The sequence below is a fragment of the Astatotilapia calliptera genome, chromosome 8, assembly GCF_964374335.1.
Source record: "Astatotilapia calliptera chromosome 8, fAstCal68.1, whole genome shotgun sequence".
NCBI classification, from domain to species: Eukaryota; Metazoa; Chordata; class Actinopteri; order Cichliformes; family Cichlidae; genus Astatotilapia; species Astatotilapia calliptera.
This window is the reverse complement of record NC_137429.1, coordinates 12,598,984-12,617,873: the sequence shown is the minus strand read 5'-3', so window position 1 is coordinate 12,617,873 and position 18,890 is coordinate 12,598,984. Positions and strand designations below refer to the sequence as shown.

The window sequence follows — 18,890 nt, the reverse complement described above, 5'->3', positions numbered from 1 at the left end:
TGACACCTGTGGGAGTCCGCGTGGGGTTATCATTGGAATTCACTACGCTGTACACAGTTATCTGTCTTTTCTATATGTATGACAGCCGATATGATGCAAACCAGGGAAACATTCAATCACACTTCCTTCTCAGTCAGAGGTGGATGCTGGAGCAGGATGGAAGGAGTGGCAACAATACAAGCTGCAGTTCACATTCAATTTCATCACTTGTACTAACAGCCAGTTGTGTGCCTATGCAGCCATGCTGCAATGCCTCTGATCTTACCAGCCTGTGTACTCTATCAAACAGATCACACTGGGGTTGGGCAATATGACCACAGATATTACAATATATTCTCCCATATTGATCACTGTCGGTACTAATCACACTAAGAGTTTAAGAGCGCTCTCACTATTGCAATGTGATATTTCTTTGGCTCTCTGCTTACAAGTAAAGCCCAAAGAAAGCAAAAAGCACACCAAAAGGTTTATTTAGAATTCAGATGAGGTTTTAATTATCAAATCCAACTCACAGCCCTGTAAAAACCCATTTAGGAGATTGAATTGGGAAAAGGTTGCTTAGGCTCACTATTATTTTTGGCCAGAAATCACCTATTTAGTCCCAAACTAAATTGTATCCATGCTCAAAGCCCATCTGTGCCCACACTAGGCTTAACGGTTCCTTTTTACTAGGGGTTATGTTGGATGAACATATGTACATGTTGCTGCTATCTGCAAACTAGATGACCTACAGTGTCCAATGTTTATCTGTGGTACTGGCTAAATGTAAAAGAGCTAAATGTTTATAATAAGGATTTCTTTTCCGCCCACCAGCTTAAAAGAAAACGAGATAAACGAGAAAATAAAATACGGCCTGTTTCAGAATGTCACAACTGCAGCATCCCTATTTTTAACATAACTTTATTCGTCTTTATTTGTTTTAAAGAAGCAATTTTCTGTTACATTTAATCCCACTTTACTGCCTTAAAGTGTCCTTTGGCATAAAATGATCCAGGATTTTATTAAACTTGGGAGAAAACTGATCTGGCCACGGCTTCGCTTCTCTTCATGCATTTTGCTTTTACATCTCCCTGATCTATTACTTATGACCAATTTATGTCTTTATGTCTCTTATCTTTTGGTGTAACTCAATAGGTACGGTCTCTACTTTTCACTGTTGCGAGCTTATTTCTTCCATCAGTCTGGTTGTCCATCTTTCTTGTTTCATGTTTGTTTTTGCCCCATAGCCAATTTCTGTTTTCTGAGCTGGTGTTGCCTTTTTTGTTCCAAGCCTATTACTGTTTCATGCTTGACTGACTGTGTGGCGTTGTAATGGAGCTTACTCTGTCTTCTAAAAATCAGATGTTTACATTTATAAAATGTGCTTTAATTGCAATTATAGATCATTTTAGCAGCCAAATGAGGTCTCTAATTAAAGCAGTTTATTACAGAAGAAAAGCAGCATGACGTCACCCCCAGAGTCTCCAAAGTTAGAGCTGCAGCGCTTTTTCTTGTCCTTAAACTTCTTCATGCGGGGAAGAAACGTGAATTGTGCTGCACGGGTTGATGCGTATGTGAGGTGGTATTTACAGCCATATGACTCATAGCAGGATAAAACCTCAAGTATTTACCTGCAGCGTTTGCTGCCTACGACCAGTTTAATGACTTCAGAGAAGTTGGGACTCTTTTTCTCAGCGTCTCCGAAAATAACAGAGTAAGAAGAGGCCCCCTGAACTCTGGTATAAAAATAACACTAGCATCGCAGGCGAAGATAAGGAGGGCCTTAGCTGGGCTTGTTTTGTTCAGAATAACACTGTCATCACTGGCTCTTTGTCTTGAAGACTACTTTTGACAGGGTTTCTGTTTTAAATAAAAAGCCTTGTCAAGTCCTGCTATTTTTAAGCTATGTTGTGCTTAACTTAAATAGCCAAAAACACTAAAGAGGCTTTGGTTTGCCAACTTTTCAGCAAGCGTTCGAGCACATATTTACTACACACCATAAATGTAAGTGAACTGATCAAATGTCATATGTGACTCAGAGGGACACCGTGTCTTGACAGTGTAATCTGCGTGACAAAAATCCTTACTAAGTTTGGCGTGAGCTCCAGAGTCATGATGACAACTGTGCAGCAAACACAAAAAAAAAAAGGGGGGGGGGGGGTTTACTCTGTAGCCATTACCACAGGAGATACTCACGAGGATACAAACTTGGAAGGTTTCTCCTTCTTAAATTTTCATTTTCATAACAGTTAATGCACTCCAAACAAAAGTAACAACTGTGCCAATAACGGCCCAGGGCGTTGATGGCCACCTCACTAATTCTGCTCAATCCCTACTCTCATTGATTTTCTTGGCTCGCTAACCCTGTGACCACATACGTACACCTCCCCATGTTCAACCTCTCCGCTGACCTCCTGAAAACTTTAAGCCTTTGGCTAACTATGAAGTTCATATTCAACTGTTCAATCTAGAACTGCTAGCCTCTTAGATATTGACATGCCTGGGATAGATGCTCTGTTATGTGCATGTACTGAATATGCCCCTATGGCTGTCCAGCCAACTCCAGAGTACTCCTCCAACTACATGGGTAGGGTAATCAATGCTGAAGGAACGCCCACACTTCTCTCAAAGGCGGTGTATTAGCAGCCCAGCGTTAGCCTATTCTCATGAAAGTTGTCAACACGAGACCAGTTTTTCCACCATCAGCCAGCTCAGTCTGCCCCGGGAGTTATCATTTTTCCCTGAGATTACAGCACCTGCCACAGCGGCCGCCCCTGATCGCACTTGCAAAACCTCTGCTTTCTGGGACCCACGAAACTGCCCTTGTCAAAGCGTGCACCCGCACAAAAAAGAAAAAGTTGATATAAAACTGACTGGGTGGTTAGTGACTGTGTTTAAGGGTAAATGCAAACAGCTATGCGTATTCAAGTCCAAGGGTTTGTTTCTGTTCAGCTCCGTCAGTCGTGAATGAGGGAAGAAAGAGATAAAGGACCGAGCGGCGTATTACTTACAACGATGTGTGCCGGTGAAGGGGACCTGGCATCTTTAAGTGCTTGTCTACTTTGAAGACTTCCTGGTTGAACATCTAGCAGGGGCCATTTCATCTGTAGGTACTGAATGGCAGAAAGGAAACAGAATGGAAAGAAAGAAACAAAACATGTTAACAATGCAGAAAGCAAAAACCAAAAGACCAAATTAAAAAAAAGACAAAAAAAGGGGGAGACGACATTTCTTGACAAGTGTATGGATGTGGTAACTTAAAAACATGGAAACGCAAATAAAGATCTAAAGGCGGATGGTAGAAGGTGGTGAGGATGGGTCAAGCATGCACACGAGAGTCCACAGCAGCAGCAGTGGCAGCAGCAAAACCAAATCATATCAGAAACACATAGCACACATGTGGTAACCAGGCTCCATCGCAGGTTTAGAGCTCTACTTATCTTTAATTTTTTTTTTTTATGTTAACTAAGCAGCAGACACATGATTCAGTGACACATTTTTGGAGTTAAGGTCGAGTTAGGGCTGGCACTGTACGCAGCTTATGGCTTTAAGATGACCTAATGTCATAAATGTGACTGTTGTCAGACATTTTATTAGAACCCATAAAGTGGATAGAGCATGGCGTCTCACCACCACGCTCGTCTAAGGCTAAACCTCTTGACTGCACTTATAAATGATTGACTTGGCCTCTATCAGAAGTCAGTCTGTCTCTTTCTCCCACCCTCTCTCTCTCTCTGACACACACGCACACAGATAAGCAGAAACACAGGTCAAGAGAAACATCTGTCCGGGTAATAAACTTGGTGGCATCCTTTGTAATTTGATGACATACGTTGACCTTAAAAAGTATTAGCTCATACCTGTTGGCAAAATGACCGTGGAAACTTTCTGGACATGTGCATATTTAGTCATATTAAAACATTGCAAATGCTCAAACATGCAAGAGCAGTACGAAATTTATAAATTCTTGCTGACCACACAGTAAACTGTGGCTTGCTCAGCCACCAACTGCTTGGTGTTGACTCTGCTTATCAATGTCACAGCCACCTAGCTCGAGGGAAAGAGGTCACAGCAACTGTTTCAGCTGTGAAGGAAGGAACAACAGGGGCTCTACGCAGCATAATAACAACGGGTATTTCAGTTACATTGGAATATTTGCTTTATATCTGCTTCAATTCCATTGAGAAATCACTGGGATTGGGACTAACTAACACCAAAGAGGAGTAACAGTCAAATGCTGTAACTTCAGTGCCACGGACACTCTTAAATCACACTTCTTCCCAGTCTCTTCTCCATATTTATATATAATTATTACACCCATGATCACATGTTGGCACATGATGACAAAAAGTTTGCATTATCTGTTCCTCGAGGACAATCTATGCAGAGTGGAAGAGATCGAGCTTAATTGTGTGGTAGCGCTCGCACAGCGACGAAGGTACGCATCCGCTTTCTTTGTGTTGCCATCTCGCAGAAGTGACGGCTCAGGCACGTCTGAGGATATGTGCGTGCGCATGTGTGCGAGAGTGTGCCGGTGCTGGTGAGAGTGAGCGTGTCGCGACCCTTCCTGAGACTGTGTCTAAATCAGTGGTAATTAGCGAAGGGTTCACTGTGGGGTGTCTGCCAGTGATAGACGCTGGAGGGAGTTATTGACTCCATGTCCTCGGTTATAGCCTGTACTGGGGAAAAAAATAGTTTGCTGCCTGGTCTTTCTCCACAGCTAACACTCATTTATGACCCAAAGATGGCTTTTACTGCTAAAAAGCTGGGTTTGTTTATGCTTGTTTGTATGTCCTCAGAGTGGAAAAGGGAATGGTTATAAAAACTCCAGAGCCGAAGTCTTGTGAGCTTTTTATGCACCCCCTACACTGGGTATTAATTGCCATGAAGGGGGGTGAGTAGGAGAGAAGGGTGGTGTTGTAACAGTAAAAAAAAAAAAAAGAAAAACTAAAAAAAAAAAGGCAAGGAGTAGAAGGAGGAGAGTGACGGGGCTGCTGTCATGTATGAGGTAATTCAAGACAGCGTCCAGTGGTGCCAGAGGGGCGAGAGGACAGGGCAGTGGTGGAGAAATTGGAGGAATTGTGAATCCAGTCATGGGAAAGTCCTGCCATCCCGTGCGCATGTGTACATGTGCTCACACATTCGAATTTTCAAACACAGCTGCAGCCAGGGGAGGTTAAAACAAGGGGACATTCTGAGGAGGTGGGTAAAGACCGTGAAGGTGACACTCCAGAGTGGGGTGATGGGGTAGTGAGACACCAAAAGTCTAGCAGGGAGAGAGGGAGGGTGCTGGGAGTGCATGCCCTGACAAGTGGCTCCACTTCAGCTCTGCTGTTGCAAATGTTCTCACACACTAATCTCTCCTGCAGATTTTATAAGCATGCAGAGGAAAACGGAGCCTTGGCAAGAACCAGACTTTCCGACCACCCCCTTCTTGGCCTCCTGCCTCCCTCTCCTTCTTTCTCTTTCTCTCTCCGCAGGCCCGTCTGCCCTGCTAACGGACGCGCTGCCTGGGCTTGAGTAGGCCGTGACCTCTGACCCCCTCTCTGCTACTCCAAGCCCCTCCCTGTTCCCAACTCTGCGACCTGAAAACTCTCCTGCTATGAGGGGGCCCCCCGTGTAACTCAAGAGCCATTCCAATGTGACAAATTGCTCCATTCCAGGATAACTCTCTCCTCTCGTCTGTCTCTCCTCCCCTCCCTCCCACACATACAAACACTAGCAAGCCCCCCTTTGACAGACCCCCACCCTGTAAGAGCCATCCTAGCTGTTGTGCTCCTGCTCTGGGTTATGCAGCATACGGCTTCTCCTCTCTCCCTTTCAGTCTTCCCACCCAATATCCCTCTTGTTCTCTCCTCACTACCCTGCACCCCTCCTCAGCTGGCCAGCCCCACAATGGGATCTGAATGACTCAATTGTCTCTGATGAAGTGAAAGACAAGGGAGTCCTCTAAATCCTAACAGAGGGATGAACTCACTCTCGCTTGTCCCGATATTCCGGTCGTCTGCTGCTTTCCTAAGAACAAGGAGGCAATTGGTGATTGGCAATTGGGGGGGCTGGAGGGTGTTGGCAAGGGCTACATCTTACAATTAATTTCATTACGTAAGCTTATTAGGTAAGCTTTTTTTTTTTTAAATGCAATCAATTTATAGGTTTAGTCTATAAAAGATTCCAGAGCACAGGAACATTTCATTGCCAGAACTTGTCAGAGTCCATGAACCTTGAAATTGGCTGATGTCTGACTCTCCGAAACTCCAACACCAAACACAGCACTAGATTTAGACCTGCCACAGAGTCAAAGTGGGGTTCAAGCCCACATCAGCTGACAGCTCAGCTGATACCCTTCAAATCCAATATGTAAATCACACATAGAACATTTTTAAGCTCTATTACGCTGCATATCTGCAAGTCTCTTTGCAACCCACCTAATCCGCAACTCTTTTTTTTATACCCTTTCTGTCTCAAACAAAGTCAACTCTGTTGTCTCGAGGACTCCTGTATTCTGTGTTGTTGCAGCTGTCTCTCTCTTTCCTACCGCATATGTGCAACTGTAGGTAAAAACAGTCATGCTGCCAAATATAAGTTGCACTAAACAGAAATAACAATTTCCTTTTGAATACACATGACCTGACCTGACCTGAAATATCCTTACCTCCGAGGAACCCCCCCCCCCCCCCTGTTTACAATGATTAATTCTATAACCTTTTACTTGTTTTAGCTATATTTTGTTACTATACTATATCTGAGTAGGTGTTTCCTACTTGCATGTTGAACCACTCACCCAAGTCTGTGACTGACTGCAACTACACCCAGGTTTGACATGTTATGAGCTACAGAGTGTTAACCCAGATCTGACTGTCATCGAAGGGAAAACAAGCTAGGGCCCTGGTACCGTGTCACAGCTCATGGTAGTGGGGAAGGAAGCAGCCTAGAGACAAATGAACGGGCATCCTGAGCTCACACCAGCTTCCACCACTGTCATTACCAATTCAACAAGCTGGCACAGAAGCAATTTGGCCTCAAACACCACTTCCCAGTACCCACAGCAGACACCCAAATCCTCCTGAAAATAAAACATTTTTTTTTTTTACTACAGCCCATCAAAATTTGACCAACGCCAATATAAGATATCGACAAAGAAGAAGAGGAAGTCTTACTCATAATTTTTTTAGTGTGAACGAGCAGGATTGTTCTGTCTGTTTCTCGTCAACAACCAGCTTCTTCTCTATAAAGCCCCCCCCATCTGATGTTTTTATCACATGCCACTGCACGGCTTGTTCGTTTTGTTTTGGATTAAGAGCAGAGGGCTCGAGACCAATCAAACAAACAGAGGTCCTTATGTGCCAATGTGGCTCCCAAACGCTGGTCTACTTTCCAGATGGGGAACAGGAGACAAATGGGGGATCCATCGAGCATTTCAGCCATGTGAGTAATGTAAAAGATAGAAAGGCAGCAGCCTGGGTTTTAGTGTCAGCATATGGATGCTGGGTGTTGCTCTAGACTCCAGCAGATATTCAGACCATCTGTGGCCACCTCATTTCACAAATATGACAGCTTTACACAGACATCAGGGGGGAACATATACAGATAACAGATATACATGACCCCCCACCTCCAATCCCAACATACTGTACATGCTTATTCACTGATTCACACCTGAAAAACAAAGCTCACCCATATTTGAACATGCCACGCTCGACTGGGCCAGCAGCTCCTCGGGGAGGGCGCTCAGAGATGGGATTGACAGCTTGCAGATTACACCAATCAGACCCCTTACTATAAAGAGCTTTATTTAAGTCTGAAATGATCAAGGCTAGTAAGAGGAGCCCATTCAAAGCTGCACAGAGTAAACTGCACTGAGCTTAAAAGATTAGTCCATCCAGTTTGACTACAATTTTATCCCTTTAAAAACGAGAGCTGAGCATATTGTCTTGATCTGTTGCGGATAATGCTGGCAGTCTTTGTCCTCACTCACAGGTGCAGGAGAAGAAGCAAACGCACGCTTATTCACATGTAATTTATTAAGGGGGAGAAAGTGATTCTCTGCAACAGAGAGGAAAAGCTTAAAGGAGAGTCTTTGAAATAGTTTTGGTTACAAAACAAACAAAAAAAACAACCAAGAAAACCCACCAGCCCACTTTGTTACATGATCCATTGTTGTGTCTGCTTCTGCATACAGCACATGTCTTTTCAGGAGGAACGTGTTTATTGTAAAGAGACCTGCGCAAGAGTTCCTTGACAAAACTGAGAGAAAGTTAGCCAACACAAGAGGGTCCATCATGGCTGCTTTGGTTCTACTAATGCACATTTTATGAGTAAATATTAAAGGGGAAAAAAAAAGCACCCCACCTGATCTGATAGCCAGAGGCATTTTGCAACCAGGAAAATAAAAGTGAAATGTGGGAAGGCCTGGGGTTTGTGTGCCCTGGGGCGGGAAGGGGTCCGCTGGGCCCATATTTACTCCAAAGCCAGAACCGCTTGGGGGTTCCACTGGCCCTGACAGCACAGGGGCTGCCGACCTGATCCAAAACCTCCCTTCTCCTCTCCTTACCTCCTACCCCCTTTGCCAACAATCTCCACCTAAACCTCAAACTCCCCTCCTCTTTCTCTCTCTCACTCGCTTTCTTTCTTGCAGAAAAACTCGCCCTGACACTTTCATATAAGCCTTTTTTCCCACAAGGGTAGAATGTGCACATGACCTCTCCTGCCTCTCTACCCAGCTCAGACTTTGCTCACCGTTTACAATGAAGCTGTAGAAACGAGAAACTACTATTGTTCTATATTAGTTCAGAAAGCACTGTAGTCTATGATGGAAAAAGGGGGAGCATTTCTCAGCTTTTAACACTCTTTTTTTTTTGTCCATGAACACTTCTTCTTCGTCTTTTTTTTCTTTTTATCAGGTCCGTCCTGGAAGTTTGTTTCACTCTTTTTAAACACTGGGTCACGCGATAAGTATGGCTATGCTCCATCACTGTTTGCTTAGCAGGTGTGGACAAATGTGCTGTTCAAACACCAGCTGACTGACCAGAGTTTCAAAGGATTGCACAAGCCACAGAAGACATATTTTTCCAAGTGGAAAAAACAAGGAGAAGACATAAGAAAAAGACTAGAAAATATAGTTACATTCACTTCATTCAATTAATTAGATGGGGAAAGTGTGCCACGAACACTACCTGGATGAAACTATAAAGTTCTCAAAGGAAGTGTGAGGATGATATGACAGCATTCTAAAATACGCCAACTTCTCAGCTCTTCTCAGAAAGTAAACACCGTTCCATTTCTGACTTTTGCACCCCTCCCCCCCAGTTAACACTGTCCTGTGTCATTAAGAGTATCTCTTGGCTGCTCTATAAATAGTGGCATGAAGGGTGAAGGCCAGCAGGAGATGGCTAGTCTTCCATCGGGCCAGTTAATGAACAGGTACTCTGGCACCTTTAGCATCCAGCTCTGCGACAGAATGCCTTTTCTTTCAGGTGTTCCTCCTGCTGCTCATCTTTCTCAGTGACTCTTCCACTTCTTTTCGTTTCCTTTGCTTGGACACAAATAGGCTCTAGTGTGCTTTCATTGACTTCCAGACTCACTGGGGTAACAAACTGTTATGAGCCTGGAAGCTCTGATTATTTCAGTGGTAGTAAATGAATCTTAATTGATTTATTTTACTTTCTCCTATTAGGGTTGTTAAATTAATCAATTAACAGAGTGGGATATTCAGGCAGACTAGAAAGAACTGATATCTTCTAGAGTTCACACCGTAGAAGCTGAAAGAATACCTTAATGCTCAGTTTAGGCAGTATACGTCAAGCATGGTTTTTTGTACCTCAACAGCAAACAACGGGCGCCCTATCAGATCAACACGATGAACAAGTCCCTCCACATTAGCCAACAGTGTAATGACATATCAGATGTACAAAGTCAAAGGTAACTGGAATTACAGGTTTGTGTTCTCCTGAAAGCTGAAGATCAAATAATCTTGGATGTCTGATGAATCAACTAGCAAAGCAGGGGAAAAAAATGAAACTAACAAACACGTAAGTGGGGAAAACTGGATTTCCTTGAATAGCTTCTTGAGGCTGGATCCAAGCTCCGAAGACTCCAAAGTTAAGATGCTCAACTTTACAGCAAAAACATACAGGTTCCAAAGTTTAGTGGTTAACACATTTGGTTGGCAAGCAAACTGGGTTGTTTCCCTTTAACATTTAGCTGAGTTTTGTAATACGTATATAGCTGTTTATCGCCTTTTATCAATTTTAAATTATTTCTTCAAAGCTAAACTTCTTGTTAAAAAATAACAACAACTAAACAATCCAACTTTGTCATTTATCAAGCATACCAACACTGTCACTCAACCCTGCCAGAAATGTTGCCATAAGATGGAGTCAGTCTGCTATCAGTCTACAACTGAATTGTTGAAATCTGCGAAAATCACACATTTGTAGCTGTTTAAAAGGACAGAAATTCATATTTTAGTATTACACTTTTATTCTAAAAGAATATAACAAGAATACAACCAGCTGGAAGCCAGCTGAGTCGAGTCCCCTTGAGTTGTGCTCGCTGACAAAAACTCAATCAGACAGATGGCAACAGTCTTTCTGTCCTTAGTATTCCCATAGTGTTTTAATATATTTTAAGAAATATCGATATTTGTTGTCTCTGTATCGATACAATATCGCCACATAAATTTATTCCCCACACTTACAAGATATATTCACTTCAGGCTCCAGCAGACCAAGAGGCCGAGATTCATACAAACTGGACTTCACAAGCCAACAAGTGACAAGACAAAGGCTAAATGTCTTTAACTTCAAAACAGTCCAGTTACCAAAACACAGCTCTGTGAATAAACCTAAGACAACATAACCTCGCTGAAACCCATGTAAACACCCAGTGTAAATATTAACTTAGTCTAGATAGTTCCAGTAACCAGGATTTCTTTGTAACTTATTTAGCATCATTTTCTAATAGTAATCCGTTGAAGACCCTTGAAGATCAGTGGCAGAAGGGGCCAATGGTCCGACAAAACAATGAGGGCCTTGCCAGTTGAAGTCTCATACACGCTGACCTACTGAGAAGCTGCTTGAGGTGAACGGGCATGTCTGCAGGCCTGGGTGTGTCTGAGCCCCTTACGCAAGGCCAGGGCAGGAGCTAGGAGAAGAAGAGGTTGGGCAACTCATATGTTACCTTTGCAGGAAGCAGGCTTAAGGTTGCAGAGGGGAGAGTTAAAAAGGTGAACAGCAGCTGAGCTCTGCTACGGGAGAAAAGTAAGCTGATTGCAGCGCCCACGTTCTGCTGGAGAATGCTGTATTTGGTATTGTGCTGGAGGAGAGCTGAACGCTGCCCTTGATGTTGGGTGTCTGGTTTTGTTCTTCGAGAGTTCACTATGAATTAGTTAAACGGCAGACTGGATATAGGGAAGCTATGAAACATGCCTCAGAGGGAGAGAGTGTGTACACTCTCAGGCTTCACAAAGACTTCCGATATTCTGAAAACACTACACGCTATCACACAATTCCACCTACGCGCGTTCATCAATCACAAAGCATTATGTTGAAGGCATCACACGCACATACCAACAGGCAATTAATCCTCACAAAAGAATCATCTGAAACTAACAAACATTTAGTCTGTTTCATGTCTCTTTCACACTTGCGCACCTTGAAGCGGTTCAGCCTCCATATTCATGAGACATACTCCCTCAGCAGAGCTAAAGCCCAGGATTTTAAGGTTTCAACTCAAATCTCAAATATGGTTTCAGGTTATAGATTCGTAACCCAAACAAGCGGGGAAAATCATTAGCTTTCATCTAATCTATTTTAGGTTCAATTAGCTTTAATCAAACTTATTATTGCCATTGAAACATGGTATTTACTATGATATTGTGCACGGAAGACAAATGCACACGAGCAATTACATGCACGCACACACAGTGGGGTACTGCCGCTTTGCCACGGTGGCTTAATGAATAAATAAGTAATAAGGACTTGGTTATTGGAGCTCATTAAAATGGGGGATGCTTCCGAGACAATAAGACTTGAAGAGGGTCAGGGGAGGCGGTTGTGTGACTAGGGCTAGTGTCACACACACCCCTCGCCACCTCCGTACACCCCATCCCTCAATGACCTGACCACATGGCCCCAAACGCTCACCTCCAAATCAACTCTGTCAGCCAACCTTACCCTCAGCATTCCCACCTTCGCTGACACGCAACAGCGCATACATCTTCTAGGATGTGCACACACACACCAAAACATACACACCTCTCTCATGGTTAATTACCACTTAGCTCAATCACGTGCTGATCTGTCCATAAGAGCCCCCTCCACCTTCCTCCCCCGCAACACAAACAGCAGCACACATGCCAATTATTGATGAATCTTTAATATGGCGCTTTGCAACGTCTCCATCTCATTTCCTACCACTGAGCCGATGATTACGCTTTGAGTAGAGGCTTTAGCATCCAAAAAATGCATAAAACAGAGTAAGAATAAATTAGCTTAATGCAATATCATTGCAGGCCTGAGATAAAGTGGTCTGAGCCATTTGGAGAAGAAAGCTAACTTTAAATTTTTTGGGGGTGGGCTCATCCTGTCTTGCATCTCTGACTGTATATAAACCCCTGGACACACACTCTCACACACACACACAAACACAAAAATCCCACACCACGATAACGTGTCAATAATGAGCTGAGGCCATCTATTGATCAGCTTAATTTTGCATCTATTAGCTAGGGAACGGCTTGCTCCGGGGGCGAGGGAAGCCAGGCGCTAACACGCACCGACAGGCTGGATGGAGATCATTACAACTGATGTTCACACACACGCTGTGATTGACATGGAGATAAGGCAGGAGAGAGCCCAGGCTCGCACGCCTCCCCGCACACTAAGCTAATGATACACCAAATGTGTGCTTGGTGTGTGTGTGCAGGAGCATGATAGAGAAAGCATCTATCTAGAAAGAGAGATGGAGCACAGGGGGGAAAAAGAGAAAAAGAGGAGAGGGAAAGCAGGCCACACGCCTTTGCTAATTGGCACAGTCAGACAACGAAGCTCATAAAGGACGAAAAAGCATTTAGTGAAGCATCTCAGCTTTCTAGATCGCCTTTATCAAGTCTGTGTCATTTAAATACAGTTGCAAATAGCACAGCAAAAGCCCGCTTTTGACCTGGAAGGCCACGGCCTCGTCTGATTCTTCCTTAATTTACAGAGTTTGCATAAGAAACTCGGTTAAGACGTTCATTATGAAAATCGTTTGTTTTTTCCGTGAACGGCTGATTGCAAGCTTCACATGTCAACGCTGCAAAGGAGAAGATGAAAAAAACAAAACAACCAAAAGAAAGAAGCAGAAAACAGGTCTTTCTCCTCCTCTGAGCTTATTCTGGCACTCTCTTTTTCTGCAAATCAAAAAGAAAAAGTGAGGTAGAGCATAAGGGTCAGGTTATAACCTCTCAGAACAAGTTTTCAAGGCGTGCTGTTGGAAATCAAATGTGTTTAAAGTCATCCCTGGCAGACGCATGCAAAGGCAGGGCAAAAAGAAACAGCTGTAAGACGAAAAAAATAAGCAAAATGCCCGGCTGTTCTCCCATGTCCTGAGAGCAAGCAACTTTGACAACCACTGTCCAATGTTTATAAGTTGCAGGGGAGTGGTTTTCAAAGCTATCCAAAGGCAGTTCGCACTGACCCTAAATCAAGCTTAAGGATGCATCCATTCAAAAGAGGGTGTGCAGAAAACAATACGCTATGTTGCCCTCATCCTGCTGCTTAACCTAGCAGCAAAGAGCCCAGCTCGGCATTGACGCAACAAGGTGCAATACAGGGATGCTGCTGCTGCATGTTACCCACACAGACAGTGGGAGAAACTGAGAGGAAAAAGAAGGACCTGGCGCTGGAAAAGCGCCTTTTACCTCGGCGTCAAAAAGGAAACATCTGAATGTTTGTGTACACCCTCTCTACAGCTGAGTTTTTTTGTTTTCTTTATAGGGTTGAGATCTTGTTTTATGTCAGATTCTCATTCTATGGAGGTGAGGTCAGAGGCACTAAAATAAAAAAATAAAAAAATAAAAATAAATTAAAAAAACCCTTGGCTACAAACTGTGTGTTTTTGTCAGCTGAGGGATACAGCGAAGGGATCGAGGGAGCGGTGGGAGGAGGGAGGTGAAGCGGGAGGGGAGGAGGAGAGAGGGAAAAAAAGCCCTCAGCCAAGCCATCAAGTTGAACATTGAACTTCACAGTAGTAGCTGCCTTTCTATGCCTCTCCTTTTGATGTTACCTCCAAAGCAAAGGATCAAAGGCTTGGAGTGTGGCGTGGGGAAGTCCCAAGCTCTTAGCCTGCCAGCCTGTTATATATGCAAAAGTCTACGCCAAAAGAGAGAGAGAGAGTGGGGCAGAGAGAGCAGGAGAGGGTGCTCGGGAAAGAGGAAGCTTGCATGGAATTTGGTTAAATAGCGCGTTTTGTGTCTAATGAATGACAAGGGGGTGACGCAATCAGACAGCGAGCTACAAAATGACGTAGAGCGGGATGGAGCTCGCGCGTGCACAAGTTTTAGAGATGCTTCATGCTCGCAGGGCTGGGCATAAAGGCTTGGAGTGAGTGGCGCTGGCAGTGTCCTGCCCCCCCACCCCCATCCACGGGTTCCTCCTCAACCAGCAACACAGTACAAAAATTACCCTCAACACACACATGCGTGTACGTGCAAACACAGACAGACACTTCCACCCTGCACCAACCACCAGCTCCTCTCCAACATCAAGGGGGTGAGAGACTGTGTCGTCTTGACATAAATATACAGTGTGCTGTTAAAGCGAAGACTACAGTAAACACAGCGTGCATGAAATCCTGGTTGTGTCTCACTGGAGCAGAGACACTCACACAACACACTACCAAGCGCACGCACGCGCGATTGTGGGCTCAGCTGGGCCAAAGAGTCGAGCAGAGGTGTGCTAAAATTGACAAATCTCTACGAGACAAACACAATACACACACACACTCACTCACACACACACACATTCACACACACCCTTTCCCCAAGGCTGTAGGATTAAGAGGTCCAGCTGGCTGACAGCAAGCCCTTCCTTCCCACGTATCCCGTCGATCTCACCCAACTCCCCCCACCCACCCACCAACCTCCACCCCCCACCCCCTTCCCTTATTTAGAGCCCCTCCCACACCTCCATACCCAGGTCTGACAGCCAACCAGGCCACAGAGCATGCCAAGCAGATACACCTGAATTTGACACTGATCACATCAGTCATACGTCAGAGCAAAAATATATTTAAAGACATGGAAAATCCTCAAGATAAATGTGAATGTTGGCCAGGAGAAGGCCTACATATCACTGGCACCATCAAAGGGGGTCTGCCAATCCATCTAGTCTTCCTGTCAGTGATACTGGTTGCATCCTTCAAGATACAGATTCCTAGAGAGCCAAGGCATCGATGGAGGCGGAGCAGGGGAAAATTAGCCTAGCGGAAGAGGAGGAGGATGATATTTAATACATAACGAGCCCTGTTAATGAGGAAATAAGGGAAAGTGAAGGAGAGAGATTGGGCGGAAAAATAGCAGAAGCTGCCATGTCCATTTACGTAAGTGTGGAAGAAAATACGCCGCACGCTGCAGGGTGTTGTTCGACTCGCATATCATTTTGTGAGCACAGACGTATGTGAATATGCAGGAAAAATGCATTCAGTGCTCCATAATTAGAGCTAGGATTGAGTTAATTCATTCAGTTTAGCAAATGTTTCAACGCTAGCATGAGACAGGAGAGATCCAAAGGGGAAGTGAAGGATGATACGTCATTATTTGAGTTAAAAACATCTCAAGCGTTTCTGATCTTCAGTTCCTGGATACTAATGAGCCAAAAGCATTGATGATTAGCTGGAACCAGGCAGCAATGTCAGATATAATAAAAGTGCCAAATGCAAACAGCAGCCATAACATGCAAATGGGATTAATAGTCCGACTGAGCTTTAATTTCCAAATCACCTGTCATTCACTTTTATATCTATGGCCAATTTAACCCCAGATGGGTAAGAGAATATGAGAACCAAACACTGATTTCTTCAGCATCCTTGTTACTTATGGCCAAAGGTGACTGATGGGTCTTATACAGAAAAAAACTTGGGGCAAGTTTGGGTTAAGACCAAGCTATACTGGCTATATTTCATTCGCAATCGCAACCTGAGGCTTTAAAAGCGAGCATTTGCCCCGATGGAAAACTAATGAGAACAGAGAGAAAATCTATCCAGCAATTCACCATGATACCATCGACAAGTGCAAAACGCTACCGCAGATTGGGTTGGGTGGGGTATAGGAGGAGATAAAAAAATAAAAACAGACAGGCAGTGGTGTAAGGAAAGAATAAGAATTAGGGAGTGAGAAAGAAGGGAGCAAGAAACAGAGGGGAGGGAAAAAATTCACAATGATGACACGTAAGTGCAAAGAGCGATTAAGGATTTACTTTCAAAAGGACTCCCATTGATCTTTTTTGATAGACCTGCAATAAATCAAACCGGATTGACTCGCATGAGAACCAAGCCTAATCCTTTAGTCAGATCCAGGAGAACTCCAACCAAACCAGCTGTTAATTTAGGCTTTACAAGATAAAGCGGGAGAAATCCAACCTGATGTACCCTAGGGCAGAGGCTTACATCATCTCTGTAAAGCAATCAACTTATTGCCAGTTTGGAGAGGTAATCAGAGCACATACTGAGAGAGGGGAGGGGAGGGGTAGTGGAAAAAGAGAAAAGGGAGATGGCTGAAGAGGTTAGGGAGAAAACAGAAGAAGAAGAATGTAAAAAACAGAAAATAAGAATCAAGTTCAGTTTAAAAATGCTGCTCTTTTTTTAGAAAAAAAATTAAAAACTGATTTTTTTCCTCCCCCTGCATGCCGGGCAGATATACAGGTCTTCAGACTGAAACTTATCTTTGAAACCAAAAACATGTTTACACACAGTACAACTCCAATTATCTCCAGAGGGTGAAGATGAAACGGAGAGAGCCTCGCTTAGCTGCAAACAGGAGCTCTCTGGGTTGACAGCAGGGACTGGAGGACGGATACAGTTCCCCCCCATCCTCCACACCACCCTGTAATTTCCCTGGAGGCCGGCCCAGACCTTGTCCCCATCCCCAGTGGCAAGTGCCACCTCAGCTGGGTCCCACCAGCCATGCTGTGGCTGCACCATAGCACAACCATAGTAATTAAAACGGTTATTTTTGTTTGGGGGAACAAGAGAGACTTTTTCTTTTTTCCAGATCTGAGCGGAAGTATTGCAAGACACCATCCAGCCCACACTGACTAAACCATGCCGATGTCTCTTTCAGTTGCGCATTTGGTGTTTATGTATACGTCTATGAGTATACTGAATGTCATCAGGGATCTACAGGAGTTTTAGTTCCTCTTCTTAACTGGGCGTGTGACACCGCGATGCAGGATGCAGAGGATAAAACCACACAAGCACCCTTTTGCAGTATGCACACTGACACAAAGACTCATTAGTTCGCCATCTCCCCTGTCTTTAATGTCCTGTTTACAACGCAAATCAACCAGATCAGCGCTGAAATCCAATCACAGGGCTTTGCAGGGCTCTTCACGTCGGCCTCACAAGAAAGCTGAGGAGAAGCAGGCCTTGTAGTCTCTGGACACTGTCCAAAGGAAACCAAACCTCAGGAGTCCAAACAAAACCACACATAAAATCAGAGTTAAAACAGCAGTCTCTATTCAGCCCATCCTGACCCCACAAGCACACACAGAAACACACATACACACACTTTTCTGACCCCTGCTTTTCTATCCTCTCCTGGTTACACTGTATGCACACAGGGATCATGCTGACTTCAACAAGGCTCCTGTAGAATTGCAAAATTGACTGAGGCTTGGGCTTCGACACACGCAGGACGCAGCCATGTAAAGGCTGCCGCTTAAGCTCAACTCACATCAACCTGTGCTATCTTTAGCAGCTGGGCTAAACTTTTAAAACCGCACAACTCTCTCTCCCTCCCACCCTCACCAACAGCTTCCCTCTGACTTCAAATAAGACAGCCTGGCTCTTTGGCAGTGGCTCGCCCGCTGGCACCTCCCTCCATGGCCGCAAGGTCACACGTTTAATTACACAGAAAGTAGTAATCTCACCAGACAGATGGCAAGCAGGCCGCCTCTCAATTACTTTATGCCCAATTGAATGATTACTGATGTTATTTGCGAAAATGTGGCACGCAGAAAAACACTACAAAAAGTAGATTTGTAGTACAAGCGGGAAGAGGGGTCGGGGGTGAGGTTACAGGGTCGTGGCCGTGTTAGGACAGAGGCTGATGTGCCTCTTGTTAAGCAACTGCAACTGAGATAATAATAATAATACTAAAAAAAATATATAAGGCGTGAAGAATACAAGCACGGCTGTGTTAGCTTTTGGGGAGGGGAAAAAGCAACAAAAAACCCAAGTTTAATACGACAGCGATCAGTGCCACAAAAAACAGACGCTTATTTTTCTCGAAACCAAAACTGGTACAGAACATTGGCCTATGTGGAAACAGTCAGCTCCCAGCAGCCCAGTGGAGGAAACCGCATGACAAGGCCAATTTAAAACGTGAACAAAGTGTCTGTCTCTTAAAACAGAGCCAAGAAAGAAAGAGCTGGGTTTTCTTCATTTCTTTCCCCCTTTAGGACTACCTTTTTGTCATTGGGGAGAATCCCATTGGGCTCAAGTTCTTTCCTAATGAAAAAAAAACAAAACCCCTGACCGGCAAGTGTGAGCTGTCTCATCTCAGCATCCAACCCGTGTTCCCCGTCGATGCCTCACTCATCATCATTTAGCTCCTCCTGCCAATAGCTTCTGCGAACAATTAGAGGTTAACTTTCCCAGCGTCTGAAACCGCAGAATCTCAATTTCTGGCCAGGAAGCTCCGATAACTGAGCTAC

General features: G+C 44.3%; 1 protein-coding gene across 38 annotated transcripts in view; it reads right to left on the bottom strand.

Moving 5' to 3' along the window:
* Positions 1–18,890, bottom strand: part of tcf7l2 (transcription factor 7 like 2) — an 87,838-nt gene that overhangs the window by 54,819 nt on the left and 14,129 nt on the right. For 34 of the 38 annotated variants that reach the window (XM_080305071.1, XM_026178605.2, XM_080305073.1 and 31 more), the window contains exon 4: positions 2,991–3,092. The exons of the other annotated variants lie outside the window; for them this stretch is intronic. In XM_080305071.1, coding sequence (XP_080161197.1) covers positions 2,991–3,092 — 102 coding nt within the window. The remainder of the gene's footprint in view (positions 1–2,990; positions 3,093–18,890) is intronic. 38 annotated transcript variants of the gene reach the window in all.